This window comes from Musca domestica, unplaced genomic scaffold, assembly GCF_030504385.1.
Source record: "Musca domestica strain aabys unplaced genomic scaffold, Musca_domestica.polishedcontigs.V.1.1 35, whole genome shotgun sequence".
NCBI classification, from domain to species: domain Eukaryota; kingdom Metazoa; phylum Arthropoda; class Insecta; order Diptera; family Muscidae; genus Musca; species Musca domestica.
Window position 1 is genome coordinate 436,551 of NW_026712315.1, and position 23,473 is coordinate 460,023.

Sequence of the window (23,473 nt, forward strand, 5' to 3'; positions counted from 1 at the left end):
ATACAGGGAACGTATAATAGTTCTGTAGCAAGTTTTTTACAACGATATGCAAAATTAATGTGCCCTTCATGGAATTTTTACGGATTTTTACAGAGTATAACAGTTTTAAAAGTTCGTTGGCTATGTATTACAGTTATGGAGGTTTGTATAACAGTTGTATAACACAGTATTAGAAGTGTATTACACAATAATACCTACTTAATGGATGCGTTAAGAATTTTTGGAGTATATAACAGTTATAGAAATTCGTATAACAGTTCTTAAACACATCTATTAGAAGTGTGTTGCAAATTATTGGGGAATTAATGGATTTGATAAGGATTTTGCTGTGTATAACAGTTATGGAAGTTTGTATAACAGTTGGATAACTCCTGATTATGAGTAGTTTTGTAAAGTTTGGGGTATTTAAAGAACATGAGAGTTGTAAACTGTGTCACTCCACTTTGAGAGTGATTTTAAATTACTATTTTTCAGACATCTGTTTCAGAACCTGCAAGAATCTTCTTTTTTCATTTTTTTTTTCGAATCGACTATCGCAGTTAAAACTTTTCCATTCTTGCAGTTCTGGAAAAGACCGATTGTTTTCAGAGTTCTCTTTCTGACAATCTACCTCTATCCTCCTTGGAGGAATATTTGTATTCTTATGGCAAACAAATTTGTGTTTTTTAAAGGTGTATTTGGTTTAGACAAGTGTATGGTTAGTAACAAAAATTAAAATTTAGATTCATTTTTTATGATTTTTTTCTCCAGATATGTTTATTTTTCAAAAATATGTTGTTTTTGTTTCAAATCCGAACCTTTATCCATGGAACGTCGAACCCATGTTAAATGAATCTTTATTTTGGGGATTAATTTCTTTTTCTTTCGAGTGGTTAACGTGCAAACATTTAATAAAAAATACCAAACAAAAATGTTCATGCAAATTTTGAGCCATGAGAAAACATTGCAGGCTTCTCTTATATATAATGCCAAAAAAAGTTTCAATTTATTATACATGCATACAATATTTTTTGTTGGACTACAACTGCATAATATAACAACAATTATTTTTTTCGATTGGTTTGTGCCCAGTGTAATGTGAGAGGGAGTATATTTTCTCAACAATACAAACAGGCATAGAGCATAGTGAGAAAGTGAAGAGAACACATTTGGTGAAAAGTACTACAACTAAGGAGAACGAACAACAAAGAGAGAATACTACATCAACCAAAGGGCTTTGTTGGTGGGTGGTTGGGTGGCAACAAAGAGCAAAAACAAATTACAAAGAGTAATTTTGTTTTAGATAAACAAAAGAGAGGGGGAATGCTACGTTCAGGTTTAGTGTAAAAAATAATAAAAATAAAAACATTATAAACTAAATTAAAATGGGGGGAAAAGAACAACATACAAAAACAATAAAAAATAAATATTTTTTTTACCAAAAATTGATCCCCTATATGATAATTATTTTTGAAATTTAAGAAGGAAATGAAGTGTTATTTTTAATATAAAAAATATTGTTAGTATGGAAATTAATGAAAGTTATTTAGCATTGCTTAAAACCCACAACAAATTTATAAAAATTGTGTTAGAACATTTGTCATGTGTAAGAAAATTTAAAATAAAAAATATTGATCAATAAATTATTATGCATATAAACTTTAAAAGGTTAGTAACATGGTAAGTGGCATTCAAAGTGCTGCTATAATATTTCGTACAAAAATTTCTATATAATATCAGTAATTTGTATCCAATTAGGATTAGTGGAAACCGACCAGTTGACCCGCGACAAAAAACACAAATTCTCCATCTTGAGAGTGTGTTTATTGGTGTGATTGTTGTTGTGGTTTATTATTATTTTTTTAATGGGAAAGGGGGGTAGAATTTGAAAATTTTAGTTTTTAACTTTTAAATACCAAAAATTTCCTATTAGTTTGTTTTTAATATTTTTCTTTTTTTTTGAGGGGGGTGTTGCAGTTTCTCATTGCCAAAACTGTAATGGATGTTTTTAGTATTTTTTTTTGTGGTATAAAAAATTAATATTTGTTTTGTCTTTTATTTTTGTTTGGAAATGTACATGGTATGCTAGATTATGTGTTATATTTATTATATAAACAAGTTTTTTTTATATTCTTAAAATTAAGGTTAAGTTTTATGATTGCATTATGGTATTAATATGATTTTTTTAATTCATATATATTGCGATGATATTAAGAAGAAATTTGTAATGAATTTATTCCCCAAAATTAAAATTAGAACAGGATCTGAAAGTTACTTACCCCATTTACATAGGCACATGAGTTAAGAAAAAAACATGGGAAAAAATAAATATTTACATACATGTAAAGAATGCTAAGCAACACAGGTACTATATCCAAAAATATATATTTAAATTATTTCGAATCTTTTGCTTAGCAAACTTTTGAAATCAGCGATACCTATGGCACATATAAGAAACCAAAACCTCGCATGAAACATTTTATTTTCAAGGATTTTTTCTTTAAATTTCAAAACAATAAAAATGTAAAATGAAACGGAGAGTTAATGCAATTGAGGGATGAGCAAAAAATGAGCCCTCGTTGCGTATAATTAATAATAATAATTATGGTCATGGGTGCGTATGATAGATTTGTAACTACGATTTAATCATACGACTTAAAATCAGAGAAATTTCAATATTTTTACAAAGGCTAGTTGATCCCTAAGAAAATATATGTATATATATATAATATATTTAAGTAATATTTTTCCAAAAACTAGCAGACCCACAATCGTGGATATGAAAAAACATTTCTCCAATTCTCTGAGCTATCGTGGATTACGAAAAAAATTTCCTCCGATTCTCTGAACTATGGTGGATTTGAAAAAATAATAATATTTTCAAAGACTATCACATTGATTTTTAAAATATTAATTTAAAAACTATTGATTTAAATGTTAATTCTTTGACCTTCCGAACTCTCAGGGCTAAAAAATATATTTTTAAAGACTATGGCTGCTATACCGGAAAGATTGATTTTTTAATTTTTCACAGGCTATAAGAGTTATATTCATGATTTTTATACCCTCCACCATAGTATGGTATATTAAGTTATATATTCTTGATGAGCATAAAATTCTATGTCAATTTAGCGATTTAGTGATGTCCGTCCGTCTGTGGAAATCACTCTAGCTTCCGAACGAAATGAAGTAGATTGATACAATTTTACTCAAATGTGTATTATATCTGCAGGACTTTTGGTATTGAAAAAGGGCCATGTAGGTCCACGTTATGTTATATCCCCCATATAACGGTATCTCTCGATATGCGGTATTTTGATGATTTTAGCGACATTATGTATCGGAATTGTTTCAAAATTGGTATTTAAAGTTCATAATAGATACTACGGCTTAAGACAGAAAATGGGTCATGTAGGTCCACGTCTTCGTATATCTCCCATATAACGGTACATCCCGATATTCGGTATTTTGATGATTTTAGCGAAATTATTTACCGGACTTGTTTCAAATTTGGTTTTTGAAGTTCGTAATGGGTACTACAGCCTATGACAGAAAATTGTCTGTGCATGTCCACGTCTTCGTATATCTCCCATATAACGGTACATCCCGATATTCGGTTTTTGATGATTTTAACGAAATTATTTACCGGAATTTTTTCAAGTTTGGTTTTTGAAGTTCGTAATGGGTACTACAGCCTATGACAGAAAATTGTCCAAAGGTCCACGTCTTCGTATATCTCCCATATAACGGTACCTCCCGATATTCGGTATTTTGATGATTTTAACGTCATTATTCACCGGACTTGTTTCAAATTTGGCATTTGAAGTTCGTGATGGATACTACAGCCTATGACAGAAAGTTTTCTGTGCAAGTCCACGTGTTCGTATAGCCCTCATAAAACGGTACCTCCCGATATTCGGTTCTTTGATGATTATTATTCGGTTTTTTAAAGATTTGAACAGAATTTTTAGCGGAAGTTATTTTTGAGAATTTCCAAATTCGTTCCAAATGGTAGAGAGTATTTTAAGTTTAGCCCGGCCTGTTTTTTACTTGTTTTTGGTTATGTAAGATTTCAAAATATCTGATATATTTATTTCTACTTGTTGATTTGAAAAAAAATTTGAAAAAAATAAATAATTTTTTAATTTAATTAAATAATTTAAATTATTTTGGGTATAAACAATATCTTTAAATCTCGATACATATATTTTTTGTAATAAATATACATTTTTTTATTTTATTTTTATAAAAAACATTAATTTAAAAAAAAGATTAATTTTTTAAATAATTTTAATTTTCAAAATATTTTTTATTTTCTTTTATTTTTTTAAGTATTAACTTGATTTATAAAGCTTTAAGAACTCTCTTCCTATGAGGTATATGGAATATTTCACTTCCGGTAATCATACGCACCCAAAATTGAATTGAAATAACTTATACGCAACTCAGGCCTTAACTCAATTTCCTATGACCTTTTATACATATTTTTTATAATTTTCGAATGATGTAAAATGGAGCAAGAACAAAAAAAGAAGAAATGATAAAAATGAAAGAGATCAAATATGAGAGTAAATGAAAAAGCACAACTAAACTCCTTTACAGAGACAAACAGAAAGAGAGAGAGCAGAGCGCGAGAGAAAGAGTAAAGCAAACAAATGTAAAGTATCGAAGAAGAGTTAAACAGGCACAGAGAGCAAAAGAAAAGGAAAACAGTAACAGTGAAAAACATTCGATATTAATTTTCTTTAAGAGAAATTTTTAATATTATTTTTTTCGTTCAGGAAAAATAAATAAATATATAAAAAATGCATAAATTCACTCGTTTTAACATTATTAGTTGGTTTTTTTATGTATAACATCATTATATATATGTATGTATAGTAATAAACATTTATATGTATTTGAATTATGTTATGCTGTTGTATGTTGTATGCTGGGACTAAAATAACAATCTAATACTTATAAAACTTAATTTAACATACCACTTTTTGTTTTTATTTTTGGGGTTTTTTTAAGAGACTGGGATAGTTTTTTTTTATTTTTTTAATTAGCAAGCAATTTGAGAGATCACATTAATTTTTTTAACTTTCTTTTAGAAAAAAATTGGAATATTCTTTTAATATTTTGGCCTAGTTCTAAAGATTTTTTAAATTATCTTTATTTTTATTTGTGTGTGTTTTGTTTTTTATAATTTAGTCCTTGGTCGGTTCCACTCACCTGCATCGAATACATTATCACCGTTATCATAATCAAAGAATGATGAGGCAGACTCTTTTTCCTCTGAGTTATCCACAATATTACCTGTTGATGAGGGCGTGTTCTTGCAGCCGAACCACCAATGGGCCGAGGGGCGGGGGAATGGAGGATCTGCAGAGTCAACCTAGGTGGAAAAACAAAAAAAAAAATATTTAGAAATTTATGTTAAAACCCAAATCTGGAACTTTTTGAAAATCACATCCCCCAAATACTCACTGCAAATGTCCTATCATTAAACCGATAGTATTTATCACCCTTAAAGAAGTAGGTATAACCATTCGTATACTGTAGAGCGGCATCTAGGCTATTTGGCAAACCCTCCCAATTTGAAATGGGTTTGGGATAGCTGGATTTGACCGGTGGTCTCTTAAGGGGATCGAAGCGCCAGAATTTACTGCCCTTGTAGAAATAGATTTTACCATTACCGCCCCAAACCATGGCGGCATCCAGATGGTCGGGTATGCCAGTAAAGCCCTCGCTAATCTCTTTGGGATAGTCACCATCCATTTGGCGGCCATTGTAACGCCAGTATTTGGTACCCTTGAAGAAATAGGTCTTGCCATTTTTATAGGTAAAAGCGGCATCAATGTCACCTGGACAGAAAAAAGAAACAAAAAATTAATAATTTGTTTAAAAAATAATTTTTATTTTTCATTTACCGGGCAATCCTGGCCATCCTTCGGCAATCAGTTTGGGATAACCCTCAGCTATGGAATTCTCCGTCAACTTATAGTATTTGTTACCCTTGAAGGCATATGTCTGACCTTCGGCTGAATTGAAGAGGGCATCAATTTTGGGATCCTTGCAAATCACATCGTCACGTGGTGCCCGCGGTGGTGTGAAAGCCGGTCGCTGTGTTGTCCTTGGGAAGGCACCACCACTTGTGGGATTCAAACCATTGCCGTTCTGTGTGGACTTCTTACCATACAATGCCTGTATGGCCAAAACATCATCGGTATCCAGTTTGAAGACAGGTTCATAGCCACGATAGAATGGAGCCATGAGGGCAGAGCGTACATCGGAATGTGACAAGCCCAAGGAGTGGCCAAATTCATGGGCGGCCACTTGGAACAGATTGGTGCCACGTGGGCTGTTTACGGTCCATTGTTCGGCATCGTCAAAATGAGCATCGCCCCCGAAGACGGGGAAGAAGGCATGGGCCAAGGTACCGCCAACACCATCGAAAGCATCGCCATCACCGTGTTCACTTTCCACAAATCTGAAGAGAGAAAAAAGGGAGAGGGAGAGAAATTGATAAATTAATAAATAAATAATAAAGGCTTATAAACAAAACAGAATTATTAGGAATTAAATAAATAACACTGTGCAACACAAAAAAAAAATCACGGGGAAAATCCTGCAGTATTGAAATCAATAAACATGTATATCAGAATTTTGAAAGTTTTCATCGTCAAGTTTCCCCTCTTCTCCACACTTTTGGAAAATTTCGGATTAAGTTTCCTCGGAATCCGTGCATTTTAGTAGAATTGTGTCTTTGGCAATATTGCTGATAAAAATAGGAGGAATATTGGAAAATATGGTTAAAAATCCATTTAAATGGGTTCGTAGCAAGTCAAAATATTCTACAAAATTATTTGTCATAAAATTCTACTATGGGTCCTAGAGGATGTCAAAAGTCTAAATCTTACCCAAACGCCAGGAATTCAACCCAAAATCAATTTTAGGGTTAAATCTGTACTTTATGTGAGTTTGTGCCAAAATCTCCAACAAAGCATGATTTTAGAATAATGACGTCAAGACAAAAAGATTCTTCATCAATTTTCACTATTAGTTACCAAAGGAAAGATATCTCTATTTTCATTGTATATTTAAAAAACATCGAAGTTCCCATAAAAACCGAAATTATTTCCTAATATTTTTCATCAATTTTCTCTCGACCTTTTTTCGAATAGACGCATGAAAGTGACATTAAATTACGTTTTAGGCAGAAGATATCAAAAGAAGAAATATTCTAGACAAAATTTAATTGTAAATCTCAAAATAAACTATAGGTCTAGGCCCAGTAATTTTCATAAGAATTACATTCGATATTTATGTACTTAAAGTGCAAATTATGCATTTTTTACTCTTAATTTAAGACGTTTCCAATCCAGGTCAAAATCTCCCGTTATACTTCAGTTTTGGAGGAAAGTGTCAAAGGAAGAATTAATCTATATAAAATTTCATTGTGAGTCTCTGAGCAAAAGAAATTTGTGGATACAATATAGGCCATGAAAAAATATCATCAAATCCTCAAACCTTGTTTATTTTTGAAAAAATAGTACTATTTCTTAATTCGCCGCAAAGTTTTTTATAATTTTGCTATGCAAGAACCAGTCTGGATTTTGGAAAATTCCAAGTGGACTTATTGGAACTACTTGGTGGATCAAACATCCAAAGGAGTTTCGGGGTTTTAGGCTATACTTTTTTAAGTCCTTTACATGTTGCTACGAACCCTGTTAAAATGGAGTTTTTAGCCATATTTAAAAAAAACGACCGAAATTAAATAAATTAACATATCAATTTTTCTTTTTGCTATTACCACCCCATTCCCACTTACTTGATTTCAATATGTACGGGTCCCGACGCTTTGGGCGTAAAGGTCAAATCGGTATATTCACTCCACACACTGAACGCCTTGGCAACTTCAGTATCAACATCGGATCTCTTCAAACGTTTAGGATATTTGGAAATTTTATAGGTCAAAGCCTTGACACGCCAGCGGCTGCCCTGGAGAGCGTAACGCTTCGAACGACTATCGGTACCGAAGCCAACCTTGTCACGAACACCGCAACGTGGCATTGACATTAGCCGCATGGTTTCGTCGTCCAATTCACCGGTCACATTTAGGCCGGCAAAACTCTGGAAATCCTGTACAGCTTTGGTCCAGGTGTTGGCATCCAAGAGACCACCATTGGCGGGATTGCGGGCGGAGGCGGGTAGATAACCAAATTGTGATAAATATATCTGTAAAAATGGAGAGCAAAAGAAAGGGGGAATTTATTAGTTTATAATTGAGAAAGTTTGAGGGAGAGAGACAGAGACAGAGAGAGTGTTATGAGTTACAAATTGTGAATGGAGAAAAGGAGTTTTTATCATAAGGAATTCTACGTATATAAGAGATGTGGTAGGTCATAAAAAAGAGCATGGGCTCTCTCGCCAGTCTAATTTCTCTTAGTTTTTTTTTTAATTATCAAAGTAAGTGTTAAAACTTCATTTATACAATTTTTGTATAAATACGTTTTATAAATAATCTTGGACACCATTTATGTTAAAAAAAAACAATTGAAATAAATCGTTAAATATAAAGAAATATATTATTTTTCTTTTCCCTTAAATGATCTCTTTTTTGGACAGTGACACCAGTGGATAGTCGTATCCGCCATTGTTTCAAATGGCCTGATTGTGAGGGTGGAAGGAATTATGCTCAGTGGAGACACGAGTTGGCTGGGCTTGATCTATGGTTCATAGCATCCTTATATTAGGTAATTTCGGTGATCATAAAATTCTCTTTGTTTCCTTCTTCCAATTGAATTCTAATTCAATACCTTTTTCTGTGAACACGTGTAACTGACATTTTTATGATTAACATGATGAATATTGAATATTTTTTTATAGTTTATGTTTGTTCACATTAGAATGTGATAAATCGACTTCATGATGAACGTGAGGTCGGAAGCATTTTTTTTCAAATTGTAATGCTGCACGTTTTTTATTGTAAATTTTATTCTAATTTTATCACCATTAAATAATTTACATTTTTTATCGTAGATTTGTGACAAACGGAACCGGTTTTTTTTTGTAAGGGTGAAAAGGGTATTGGACACATTTGATTAAGCATCTATTTATATTTTATTATTGAATTGAATATTGTCGATATCCAACATGTGGTAAGGTATCAGGTGCATTTGTAGTTTTTCACAAAAACAACAATTTCTATTCTGTTTGTTTCTAACTTCTTATAATAATATAAAAATATTAATAACGTATAATAATTATTTATTAATATTACTTATACGACTCAAAACCGAACATCTTTTTTAGATGTAATTCGAAATATTTCAATTATATTTTGAGAATTCTATTCTTGAATTACAACAAATCATTCGAATTATAATTCAAAAATTACAAATGAAATTCAAATTATTTCAGTTGTTATTTGAGAATTCCAATTTTAATTCGAATTATTCTATTGTAGTTTTAATAATTCGAATTATTTCAATTTTAATTTGGATTATTTCATTCGTAATTCCATTTATTCCTATTCTAAATTGAAATGTTCCATTTAAAAATCGAAGAACAAATTTAGAAAATTTGAATTATAAATTGAATAATTCGAATTACAAATGGAATAATTCGAAATACAAATTGAATAATTCGAAATACTAATGGAATTATTCGAATTACATTTGGGATTCCCGATTTACAACTGAAATAATTCGAATTGAAATGTTACGAATTAAATAAAAAAATATTGGAATAACATCTAAACAAAGGTAAAAGAGCAGATAAGTTCCGCCGGGCCGAACTTTCAAAACCCTCCACCATTTTAAAGGATCTTGAAAAATTCCACAAAAAACATCCGCCGAAAAAGTACCACTTAAATGAATACCATTATATGGAGGCCATACGAAGACGTGGACAAGTGCATAAGTAATTTCATAGGCTGTAGTACCAACTCCGGACTTTAAATACGAAATTTGAAACAAAATGTCGCTAAAATCATCAAAGTACGGAATATATGGGGGGTGGAGGGTCTATTTGTGGAATTTTAGACATTTCCATTGAATCAACAAAATACGGAATATCGGGAGGTACCGTTATATGGGGGATATACAATATCGTATACCTTATGGACAATTGTCTTCCTTTTTAGACAATTCCATTGAAAAATGTGACTAAAATCAAAATATCGAATAACGGGGCTATATTGGTCCACGATATCGTCTAGCCCCCATATGACGGTACTTCCCTATATTCGGTATTTTGATGATTTTAACCACATTTTTCAATGGAATTGACTATTCTACACAAGGAGTTCCTTCTGAGTATTTTAACCCCAGGAAGATAATTGTTTACGATATCGTATATCCCTCATACGGCGGTACCCCCCGATATTCGTTATTTTGATGATTTTAGCAAAATTTTTTTTTACCAGAATTGTTTAAAATTTCGTATTTAAAATTCGTAAAGGGTTATACAGTCTTCGACAAAAAATATATATACCGGACCACGTCTTCGTATAGCCCCCATATAACGGTTTTCCTTTGAGCCGTATTTTTTTGAAATTTTTCAAGTTCCTTCAGAATGGTGGAGGGTTTTAAAAGTTCGGCCCGGCGGAACTTTGCTGCTTTTGTACTTGTTACTTGTTGGAATTTCTCATAAATAAAAAAAATCATAAAATTGCTTGACACAAACTCTCATAAATCGTTGAAGAAATTCAGAAAAATTTATAAAATTGTCTCTCACAAACTCTCAAAAATCGTTGAAGAAATTCCAAGAAAATTCTTAAATTTTCCTAAGTAAAAAATGGAAGTTATAAAAATATGTTTATTAAAAATCCAGAATTTAAGCTTAAGTAAAAAAAATTAAAATCCTATATTTTATCGCTGATTGTTCTTAAAAATTATTTCTATAGATATTATTCAGTTTTAGATCTCAAAAATTCTTAAGAAAAAATTTTCGAAATATAAATTTTAAATTTTGTAAAAATTTGTTCATTCCGATGTCTTATGGTTTTCAATATGGAAGCCACCGAATAAAGATACTTTGTAAACTTATGTAAACTCCCCTTGGTTGGCTTTTCCAAAGCCTCTCAAAAGTCCTATCCTGTCATAGCAACGAGTTAATATACCTCTTCATATCTTATCCATCAATCCGTTGATTCTCCCCTTAATTTATTGCACTCTAAAGTTTTATTTAAAATGGAACATGATCAATTGCTTGACAAAAAACTATGTTTTACATGGAATTCTTTAAATAAATCACACAACGTTGACAAAAAAAAAAAAAAAAAGAATCAGGCTTTACAAAGTAAAACCAAATACGCCTGCTGCTACTCCTTTTTGTGGGGGGAGGGGCAGAGAGAGGGAGAGCGGGAGGGAGTTGTGTATTGTTCATATGAAAGTGAGAATAATTTACGATGATCAGATAACCGAAATAAAATAACAAGCCAAGGAATACGCCAACGAGGCACGCTGTCGGCTGGGCGCTGATTTCAGAATTTAAAGGTGGGGGTATTTTGCGCGCCTTTGGAAAAAACCCAGCACCACAGAGCTACGTTTTCTATATATATGACATTGAAAGGGGCTACACAAATAAGGAGCTGTTACAAGTTTTGTTTTCCTCTTTTTTTTGTTGTTTCTCAAATAAAAGCTAAGAAAAATGCGGCATTTTAGAGAGAAATTTTTGCGGTGCAAACAAAAGGTAAAAAAGGAATAGAACAAAAAAGCCAATCCTTTTTTGATAAATGATTGTGAAATCTGCCAAGGCGTCGTCGTCGCATTTGTGTTTTGCAAATATTCCAAATGTGAACCATGACATGCTTGGAATTTATGTGTTATGAGAAAGGGATTTGTTTTTGTCTGTTGAGGTATGGAATTTTTTTTACGAAAATTCCTTTGGCAATTTTTTCGATTTTAAAAGGAGTCCAAATGTTAAAAAAATAAAAAAAAAAATGTTTTTTTTTGAAAAAATATAGAAAAATTGGACTATAGACCAGAGCTATATACCAATTCTTTTAAGAATTTCCTTTGCTTTATACCAAATTTCTTAGAACTTGATTTTTTAGATATCAATCTGGCCCCTTTGAGTTTCTTCCACAAAATTCTTTTTAAAACAAGTAAGAAAAAGTCAAAAGTTGGACGGGGCCGACTATGTGATACCCTACACCACTATGCATATTTAGTAGAGCTCCCGTAACAAAAGAATTTATTTCAAGTAGATCATACCACCTATCAACATTTGGCTGTAGAGCAGTTATAGTTTGCTATAGAGTGCACGGAATCACTTGGAGAAGGATTATATTAGAAAAATATGTATCGGAGCCGAGTTGCACAAAATGGAAACGTACGTCCCGAGATTCGCTCCATTTGGGCTGATGTTAGCAATTATTTGCACAATAAATCTGAAATCGGACTAAGGATATATATGGGAGCTATATCATATCTTACTCGTTCCCGATAAAATTTGGCAAAAGCATTTCCGAGTTTTATAAGCAATTTGGTACCAAATATCATTGTTGTCGAATGCACATTACGAATGTGAGGGATTTAAACACCAAATCAGATGAAACATATATATATATGGGAGCTATAGCAATATCTGAACCGATTTTCTCCAAATTTGATGTACTTGCTTCTAGACTGAATTCGATCGAATATGCCAAAATTCAGGTCATATGCACTGATATTGGCTATTTGGTGCACAATTAACCCGAAATAGGTTGAGGATATATATGGAAGCTATATCCATATCTGAACCGATCTTGACAAAATTTGTTACACTTATTTCAGAGCTGTATCTGATTTCTGGTACCAAAGATCATTGTTGTGGAATGTATATTACGGTTGTCAGGTACTTTAAACCGCAAATCGGATAAAATATATATATGACAGCTATAGGTATATCTAAACCGATTTACACCAATTTTAAAGCACTGGTTTATTGGATGAATTTAGTCATAATTGCCAAAATTCAGTCCATTGTGGGCCGCCATAACAGCCGATGGTTGCTCTCCACTCGTAATAATCGATCGTGGCATCAGAATGAATGCCGAGCAGAATTAATGATGTCCGATGCCAAATATCATTCTTCTGGAGTGCATATTACGCATGTGAGGGACTTAAAACCGCAAATAGGATGAAGCATATATATGGAAGCTATAGTTATATCAGAACCGATTTTCTCCAAATTTGATGTACTTGCTTCTAGACTAAATTCGGTGGAATGTATCAAAATTCAGGTCATTAGGGCTTATATTGGCCATTTAGTGCACATTTAACCCGAAATCGGTAGAAGATATATAGGATCTATTTCTAACTCTGATCCGATTATCACCAATTTCTAAAGGGTTCGTCCTTGGGACAAACAAATATTTTTTGGAAAATTTCATCTCAATCGAATAGTAAATACGACCTGCATTTTGTTCACAAGAATACATGGACGGACTGACATGCATAAATCGAATCAGAAAGTGATTCTAAGAAGACCCTCAAAAGTAACTATGGGTCTATCTCGCTTGCTTCTCCATGTTACAAACAAATGCACAAGGACATAATACCCTTACCGCGATGTGGTGTAGGGTATAAAAATCGCGGCTATGCTCAATATAATTTCAAAACCTCATTTATGAAACTCCACCATTTTCGCATGATAAACACTTGACACAAAGGCTTCCCCCACCCGACTCAACGAAATGTTCTGGACAATTAAAATGAAAACTGATCTGAATTAATTTTGATTGGTTTTCTCACAATGTAACTGGGTACGCACGCGTGTATCGGCTTTGTTAATAGAATTCTAATTCGTTTTTATAATTTTTTACTACCCTCATCCCCAGATTAATGATGAGCCAGATAGATAGAGCGTTTGGTACGCCAATTGTTTTCACAATTCCAGTTACACACGCACACACAGGCCTTAATACTCCGGTCGCGTTCGATGCCATTCCGTGATTTATCAGCCGCAGTGAAATTAATTAAATAATGTTGATGCTAATTTTTTTTGTGTCTCGTTCTGTTTTTTCTAGGAAGTCATTTTCAATTGTTTTGTGTGTTTTGAAAATTAGAAATCATTTGACGTTTGTTTTGTTTCGGGAAATTAAATTGTAACCAGTCACCGAAAGCGTTTTGAACATTGATTGTAAGGAAGCTCCATTTGTTAAAATGCTGTTTGCTTTCGGCACAAGGTCTGGTTACGGAAGACAGGTGGACAGACAGTCAGACATTTTGTAAGTCGTCGTTTTGTCAAATCAAATGTGTTGGGGCCATTAATTTAATAACGGAATTACTGACACTTTAGAAGTGTGAGCCAACAATGCTTCCCGGAGAATGACAGGTGATTAATTACCGGTATCAGATGCTAATTTGAGATGTTTATGTATTGAAGCGTAAAGATGAGATCGAAAACGAGGATAAGCGATTTTGAAGGAATTTTTTTAAAAATATATCGATATTTATCAATGCCCAGAAGAAATGACTGAAGCCAGAATCAAGAAATTTTGCACGAGACTCATTCTTGGTACGTGTGATATAGCTGGATTTTTAGAAATTCGTACTTAAAGGGTACGAAAACTACTAAAAAAATTAAAACTTTGTATTGGACACGCAGAATTAGCAAGAATTCTGAAATCACTGACGCAGTGCAGGATAAATGTATCAAAGAGTTTTTGGGAAATTCGATCATTAAGGTTGCGAAAAGTTCTAAAATGGTACTAAACTTAAAAAATGGTACCATTATGGTATTATGTAAATGGATAGAGCAAACAACTCGAAATTTTCTATGAAAATCAAGGTTGGAAAGCAAGTTTGATATATGAAGGTGGAGATGTGTACTAAGGGTGAGACCTGTACTAAATAGTATCAAATTTAAAACACATTGGCTTAGGGTGAACGGATGGAGCTAGAGTTTTAACATGTTTTATTGGGGTCCCTGTTGGTGTTAGAAGAAAGAAAGAAAGGCATGCTTATGAAAATGTGTACTTCAAGTGCACGAAAAGTACTAAATTGTACTATATTTGGTACAATTTTGTATTGGGTGAATATCAAGTGCTTGAAGTCTGTAATTTGGTATTAGACTTCATATATAGCCGGGACATTTGGAGGTGGTTTTGGGAATTTGCACTAAAATTGTACGAAAAATATTAAATGGTACTAAATTGAGTACTGGGTGACGAGATAGGGCTAGAAGATCAAAATTTGATATTGATGCTTCTATTGGTACGTGGAATTGAGATATGGAGGTGGTTTTGAAAATCTGCACTAGAATTATACGAAAAGTACTAAACGGTACTAAATATGGCATTGGGTGAAGTGAACGAATGAAGCTGGAGTTTTAGCATTTTGTTAAAAATGGTGTGGTTATGACCATGTGTACTTCAAGTGCAAAGAAAGTACTAAATAGTATAATATTTGGTACAATTTGGTATTGGGTGAAAATATAGTGTTTGAAATCTGAAATTTGGAATTAGAGTTGCTGTTCATGTGTAGCCTGGACATTTGGAGGTAGTTTTTGAAATGTACACTAAAATTATACGAAAAGTTCAAAATGGTATTAAATTGGGTACTGGGAGACGGGAAAGGGCTAGAAGACTCAAATTTGATATCGAGGCCTCTATTGGTATTTGGAATTGAGTTATTGAGGTGGTTTTGAAAATGTGCACTAGAATTGTACGAAAAGTACTAAATGGTACTAAATTTGGCATTGGGTGAAGTGATAGGGCTGAAAGCCTCAAACTTGATATTAAGGCATCTATTGGTATATTGAATTGAGATATGGAGGTGGGTATGGAAATGCTTGTTAACGTTGTACGAAAAGTACTAAATTGTACTAAATTTGGTATTGGGTGAAGTGATAGGGCTGGAAGCCTCCAACTTGATATTGAGGTCTCTGATGGTAGCTGAAATTGAGATATGGAGGTGATTATGAACATGGCTGCTATAGTTTTACTAAAAGTACTAAATGACACTAAATTTGTTATTGGGTGAAGGAATAGAGCTGAAATCCTGAAATTGGACATACATGTCACTATTGGTGTCTGTGATTAAGATATGAAGGTGGTTTTGGAAATGTGTACTACAAGTACACGAAAATTACTAAGTGGTTATGGAAATACCTACTAAAGTTGTACAAAAAATACTAAATGGTACTAAATTTGGCATTGGGCGAAGTGATTAGGCTAAAAGTCTCAAATTTGATATTGAGGCCTCTGATGGTATCTGGAACGTGGTTATGGAAATGCCTGCTAACTTTGTGGGAAAAGTACTAAATAGTACTATATTTGGTACAATTTGGTATTGGACGAACAGATAGTATTTGAAATTTGATATTTGATATAAGGGTCATTGCTTATGTGCAGCCTTGACATCTTGAGTTGTATTTGGAAATGTGTACCATAATTGTTTAAAAAGTACTAAGTGGCTCAAAATTGGGAATTGGATGAAGGAATAGAGCTGAAATTCCGACATGTGATATTTTGGTCTCTGTTGATTTCTGGAATTGAGATGAATAGTACAAAATGTATACCCTGAAATTTGATATGGATGTCAAAATTGGTGGTTGCTGTGCTAAATTTCGTACTGGATGAAGGGGTAGAGCTGAAATCCTGACATTAGATAAGGAAGTCTCTATCGGTATCTGGAATTGAGGTGGCTTTGCAAACGCGTACTATGAGTCTACGAAAAGTGCAAAATGCCACAAAATATGCCGTTAAGTGTTGGGATAGTGATCGATTGGTATATCGTGATCACAGTTGATGTCTAGGGTGGTGAAAAGGAGAGGGTTTTTGACATGTGTAGCATAACTGTATGAAAATTGTAGAGAGAAGGAGGTAAATTTGCTTTTGATTTCGAAAAGTTCTAAATTGTGCTAGACTTCGATGGAGATAAAATTCTGGAATTTGATATTGAGGTCACTTTTGGTTTCTAGGTTTACATATGGAGACGTTGAGAAGATTTTGAAGTGAGAAAAATTGGTTGAGGGTCTATTAAGCAATAGTTTTACTATCATCCTCCTCTGTAAACCTCAAAATGAAAGATTTTCAAGAATATGTTTTAAAAGTTAAAATTTGTGCTTTTATTCCTTTCGAAAAAGGACAAACTTGAATAATACATAAAACCCGATGTATGTCGTTTTGATTCAACAATTTTGTCAAACTGAATAAATGGTGCTGTTTGAGTACTAAACTAATGGAACGAGTCTAAAACTTTAGGATCGATTTTTAAAACTTACGATTGTAGCTGTCGAATTATTGTTTTTTATTTCTAAAATTCTTAACTCTTAATAGTTAGTAAAAAATTCAAAATTAAATAAAGATTTTATAAAACAAATCCACATTTGATGATTTTTCTTTATTCTCCGGAAGACCAAGCATCATCCTGCTTTTGCCTGCCTAAAAATAAAAACTTTCCACAAAGAAAGTGCATTGCATTTGCATATTTTCTCCCCAATTAAGTCACGCTTCTTTTCACTTAATAATGTCCAATAATGTAATCCGAAAAAACTTCTGAATGAAACAACAGTTTCACAACTTAACAACGCAATTTTGTACAACAAAATTCTACAACATCCTCATTTTGGTATAACACCCCCCCGCCAATCGCCGGACACACACAATTTATATTTTGTTGACAACGCCGCTGTAGTGGATGGCCTGTTTTATAAACAAAACTTGACCAAAAACCACAAACTCAGTTCATTGAACTTTATGGTAATTCAACAAATGCGTAAATAAAACAAGTGACCGATTTCGAGCGAAATCCCATTATAAAATAAACTAAGAATTATTGAAAGACCCTAAACGATCAAAATGATAAAGCAGCACACGCTCACCAAATTCGAGCAACTCTCCCTCATTCTCACCCCCAACCACCCCATTTGGTTTTATTGTTGTCCCAAACGCATAGCTGGCTGATCAATAATTCGAGTACATCCCAAAGAAAAACACTTCCTTAGTGAAATAAATAAATAAAACAAAGATTTTTGTTGTTGATGTCGCTGGTGTTGTTGTTATTGTTGTTAGTGTTTTGATGAATATCCAAAAAAAAGGCACACAAGTACGTGTTTCAGTGAATCAATGCGTTCGCTGCTCAAAATGCATGTGTACGTGTACGTGTGTGTGGACGGATGGGCTTTATTTTGTTTAAAGCCAGAAAACCACAGCACAGTTGACTAATGCTTAAATTGGTCAAAACATACTCACACCCACACATACACACATGCAGTAGTATACTCTCGTTCATATTATGGATTATACAACTTTGAATTCTTATCAGCTGATTTTTTGGTTTTGTTGTCTATGATCGGATAGCCCATAATTAGTATGGGCCGCACATCCCATCCGCCCAACACGAGTTAATAATTTTGAAATCAATTTCGGTTTTATCTGAATTCTATTAAACTAGTCTTTAGAGAATTGAAAATGAAATTCAAAAGTTTCAAAGATGTACAATAGAAATAGAAACACAGATACTCTTTTTTCATAGAAAAATTCACCAACGCATGGGTCAAAAATTCGCCGGAACATTAGTACGTGATTTTTCTATAGAAAAGAATCTCTTAGTTTTTTTCTTTAGAAAAAAATGCACAGCCCCAATTGGGGTCTCTAATTTTTTTCTATAGAAAAAAATGCACAGCCCCAACTGGGGTCTCTAATTTTTTTCTATAGAAAAAAATGCACAGCCCCAACTGGGGTCTCTAATTTTTTTCTATAGAAAAAAATGCACAGCCCCAACTGGGGTCTCTAATTTTTTTCTATAGAAAAAAATGCACAGCCCCAACTGGGGTCTCTAATTTTTTTCTATAGAAAAAAATGCACAGCCCCAACTGGGGTCTCTAATTTTTTTCTATAGAAAAAAATGCACAGCCCCAACTGGGGTCTCTAATTTTTTTCTATAGAAAAAATGCACAGCCCCAACTGGGGTCTCTAATTTTTTTCTATAGAAAAAAATGCACAGCCCCAACTGGGGTCTCTAATTTTTTTCTATAGAAAAAAATTCACAGACCCCGCTGGGGTCTCTAATTTTTTTTTACAGATCCCGCTGCGATCTCTAAGTTTTTCACAGAAAAAAATGCACAGTTCCAACTGGGGTCTCTAATTTTTTTACAGAAAAAAAAATGCACATTTCCAACTGGTGTCTCTAATTTTTTCCTATAGAAAAAATGCGTAGCTCCAACTGGGGTCTAAAATTGTTTTTCTATAGAAAAAAAAACACAGCCCCAATTGGGGTCTCTTAATGACAGACTCCAAATGGGTCTCTTGTTTTTTTCTATAAAAAAATTTAACAGATACCTTGGGGTCTGTAGTTTTTATACCATCATCCATATGGCTAGGGAGGGTATATATCATTTGATACGGCCAAAACGTGCCTCATCAAAATAGCGATTGTAGACCATAGGTCGATCTAGCGATGTCCGTCCGTCTGGCTTTTTGTTTGTCTGGCTGGTGGACACGATAGATCTCGAATGAAGTGTTCGATTTGGTCCAAACTTGGTACATCGTAATATTATTATCAAACATAGATCGAGTTCGAAGATGGGTCCACTCCTTCTGGTACCTCCCCCACAAAAGGTCGAAATTTTCAAAGAAAATATTTTACTGCACAGATAGATTAAGGATAATACGATTTTGCTCCAACTTTGCAAATCCTAATATTTGCATCAGTTGCTAGGTGAGGTGCGAACATTGACAATGTCGGTCCACTCAATCAAGCACCTACCCACACAAAGGGTGGAAATTTTGGATATTTATAACTCTTACAAAAGGTGATGTAAGAATTAATAATACACGGTCTTATGTGAACATGGAGTATATCGGCCCACTCCTTCTGGTACCTCCTCCACAAATGGTCAAAATTTTGCATATTCATGAAGCTCATAAAACCCGAAATTAATATCCGTTTCTATTCAGACTAGGTAAATCTCAATATTTCCACCAACACAAGAACTGTTATAAAGATGGAACAGATCGGAACATTCCTTCTGGTACCTCCCCCACAAAGGGTCAAACCAAAACGATTATAAAATCCAAAATAAGCATCCGATTCTCTTCATATTTCACATCTTTCATTATTTCTACTAACACAAGATCTGCTGTGAAGATGGGATATATCGGTTTACTCCTTCTGATAGCTCACCCACAAAGGGTCAACATTTTCAATAACCACGAAGCTCATAAAACGCGAAATTAACATCCGATTCCATTCAGACTTGGTGTATCTCAATATTTCCATCAACACAAGATCTCTTATAAACATGAGCATCGGACCATTTCTTCGGGTACCTCCCCGGCGTAGAGTTCAAGATTTTCAAAAACAAAACGTTCAAAGAATGCGAAATAAGCATCCAAATCTTTTCAAATTTCACACACACAAACATTATTGCTAACACAAGATATGTTGTGAAGATGTTATATATATGCGAACCCCTATCTGGTACCTCACAACCAAAATCTCCGGATACCAATCCGTTGGACTATTGTGTCTGGAGTATTTTCGAAATCAAGATTGGCACTAAAAAATACCGAAGTGTCGATCACATCAAGCAAGCGCTTTGCCGGGAATGGGCCAAAATACCGCAGAGCAACATTCGTTCAGACGGATGCATTGGCCGTTTGAAGGCCATAATTCGTGCCAATGGTGACCAATTCGAACAAATCTAAACTTATTCTAAAAGTTGATGCTATTTCATGATTTATTATTTTTGCTTTCATTCAATAAAATTGAAAAAATGTAAAAATTATGGCATTTGTCTTTGTTGCAGTTTTTTTTTATCTCACTCTGTATCTAAATATATTTCTCTCAACGAGAGACCTAAGTTAAATATGGAATTTATGATTTCGCATAAAATTGGAAATAAATGTTCGATTTTCTTATAATTTTGCCCATACCAATATTTTTTATCTGTATTAGAGGAAATATGAAAATTGATTATGGGTTTTACCTCAAGCAAATTTTACCATTTTCGGGAGAACCCAGAAAAAATCAAAAGTAATTTAAATATTTAAACATGTTTTTTTTTTTGCTCTACCTTTTCTCCTTTCATACCAATTAATTCCTTAATTTGTTTTAAATATTATTTTAATTTCTAATGGAACATTCATAGATCAAATGTTAATTAAGGAAATTAATTTGTTTAGAAATTCAAGAGAAGTCTCGGATGCAGCCACTTTCAAAAGTGATTAGAAAACAATGAGTGGGATCTGTTTTATGTGGCCTTTATTATGCCACCCTGAGATGCCAATACGAATTCCATCTAATTCTACAATAACAATTTGCCTTTGTATTCCATTAAAAAACCTAGTCTGCATATGCCAACTTTTGAGGCGATAGACTTAAATTTTGTTTGTTTCTGTTTTTTTTCTAAATATTTAATTTTTCAATATGTCAATCATAATTAATAACACACCAAATTACTCTCTGTCAATTCCATGTAAAATGACTCATATATATGTATGTTGTTTGAAATCTCTTTCTAATTCTATTCAGTTACAACCAACTGACAATTGTTTTCGAACATCAGTCATGACGAACTTATCTAGCCGAGTAACGAACATGCAATAACATTTACACACACACACACATGTACAGCTAACTAAAATCGTGGCATGCAACATTTCTATGCGATATGGTATAGCTTTGGAGAAGTCCGCGTGACGGACACATTGGCAGTGAGATGTAAAGAGTGAAGAGTCTATTCGAAGAGAATATCAGAATCTTGAAACTATCGGGATGAGAATAATGTCTGTGGATACAATGTTTGTAATTGGCATCGATTCATTGATAGAGGGAGGTTTATACATGGGAAATAATGTAATTAATTTGATAACAGTGGGACGGCGATAAAACGAAATAGTTTTTATTGGATTTATTCGGGGGTGTGTTCTAAAGGTTTTTAAAGGCAAGGAAATATTAATTGTCAAGATAATTTAAATGATATTGGCCTTACTTGTTATGTTGACAATTTTCAGAAATATATATTAAAAAAAAATATTAATTAAACCTCTAACATGGTCATACCGTATATTATGGCCTGTAACAGAACATCAACAACTGTTGCTATGTATGTATGCAGATACATGGCTCAGTGCAGCATTTAATGATACGTTCAACGTCATATCGATAGTAATGAAAGTTATGATATTTATTTTCAAATCAAATGAATTGAAATCATAGAAAACTGAGAAAAATGCAAAAATAGGCCACTGGGAATATGGTGGCTCTTTAATATTCTATGGAAGCCATTGTTTCATAATTTTTTATGGTATTTCATTTTTTTTATTAGACTTGAAAAATTATGTGAGAATTTCTTATGGAATATTTTTTCAAGGGCCATTGGAAAGTAAACATGTTTTTAATAATTTTTTTTTTTTAACATGACTTTTTTAAAGAATATTTTTTAAAGGCTTTATTTTAACGCTGGGATATTTTTAAAGAACATTTTTTCAAGGCGTGGAACTTTGTAAAGAATATTTTAAGAACAATTACAGCGTGGACTTTTTAGAAAATATTTTTAAGGAATATTCTTATATAAAAGGCGTGGATTTGAAAATAATACATTTTTACAGGCTTGGATTTGTTAAATAATATTTCTTAAAGGATTTTTTTTAAATAATATAATTTTTTAGATAATAATAATACTTTTTTTAAATAATATTTCTTACAGGCGTAGATTTTTTAAATAATATTTTTTTAAAGGCTTGGAGTTTTTAAATATTAATTTTTTAAGGCGTGGTTTTTTATTTTAATAATATTTTTAATGGCTTGGATTTTTTAAATAATATTTCTTAAAGGCGTAGATTTTTTAAATAATATTTTTTTAAAGGCGTTGATTTTTTAAATAATATTTTTTTAAAGGCTTGGATTTTTAAATAATATTTTTAAAAGGCGTGGATTTTTAAATAATACATTTTTACAGGCTTGGGTTTTTAAAATAATATTTCTTAAAGGCGTAGATATTTTAAATAATATCTTTTTTAAAGGCTTGGATTTTTTAAATAATATTTTTAAAATACGTGGATTTTTAAATAAAAAATTTTTACAGGTTTTGATTTTTTAAATAACATTTCTTAAAGGCGTAGATTTCATAAATAATATTTTTTAAAGGCTTGGATTTTTTAAATATTAATTTTTTTAAGGCGTGGATTTTTTAAATAGTAATTATAAAGGCGTGGATTTTTTAAATAATATTTTTTAAATAATAATTTTTAAGGCTTGGAATTTTAAAATAATAATTTTTAATATTTTTTAAAGCTTGGATTTTTTAACCATTATTTTCGATAAATTTTTAAATATTATTTTTTAAATACTTGGAATTTTTAAATATTATTTTTTACAGGCGTGGATTTTTTAAGTAATATTTTTAAAATAATAATTTTTAAGGCTTGGAATTTTAAAATAATAATTTTTAATATTTTTTTAAAGCATTGATTTTTTAAACATTATTTTCGATAATTTTTTAAATATTATTTTTTAAATGCTTGGATTTTTTTAAATATTATTTTTTAAAGGCGTGGATTTTTTAA

At 32.4% G+C, this 23,473-nt stretch overlaps 1 protein-coding gene across 5 annotated transcripts in view; it reads right to left on the reverse strand.

Annotated features, from left to right (window-relative positions):
* The window catches only part of LOC101888990 (matrix metalloproteinase-14), a 118,613-nt gene that overhangs the window by 8,242 nt on the left and 86,898 nt on the right, over window positions 1–23,473 (reverse strand). For 3 of the 5 annotated variants that reach the window (XR_009342807.1, XM_005179291.4, XM_005179293.4), the window contains exons 3-6: window positions 7,796–8,202; window positions 5,895–6,454; window positions 5,452–5,828; window positions 5,281–5,359 (exon numbers count right to left, since the gene is read on the reverse strand). Coding sequence is in view for 4 of the 5 variants with exons in the window: in XM_005179291.4 (XP_005179348.1) it covers window positions 5,281–5,359; window positions 5,452–5,828; window positions 5,895–6,454; window positions 7,796–8,202 (1,423 nt within the window). In the remaining variant the exon portion in view is untranslated. Of the gene's footprint in view, window positions 1–5,196; window positions 5,360–5,451; window positions 5,829–5,894; window positions 6,455–7,795; window positions 8,203–23,473 lie in introns of all 5 variants that reach the window. The other 2 variants (XM_059125662.1, XM_005179289.4) reach the window with 1 other exon arrangement.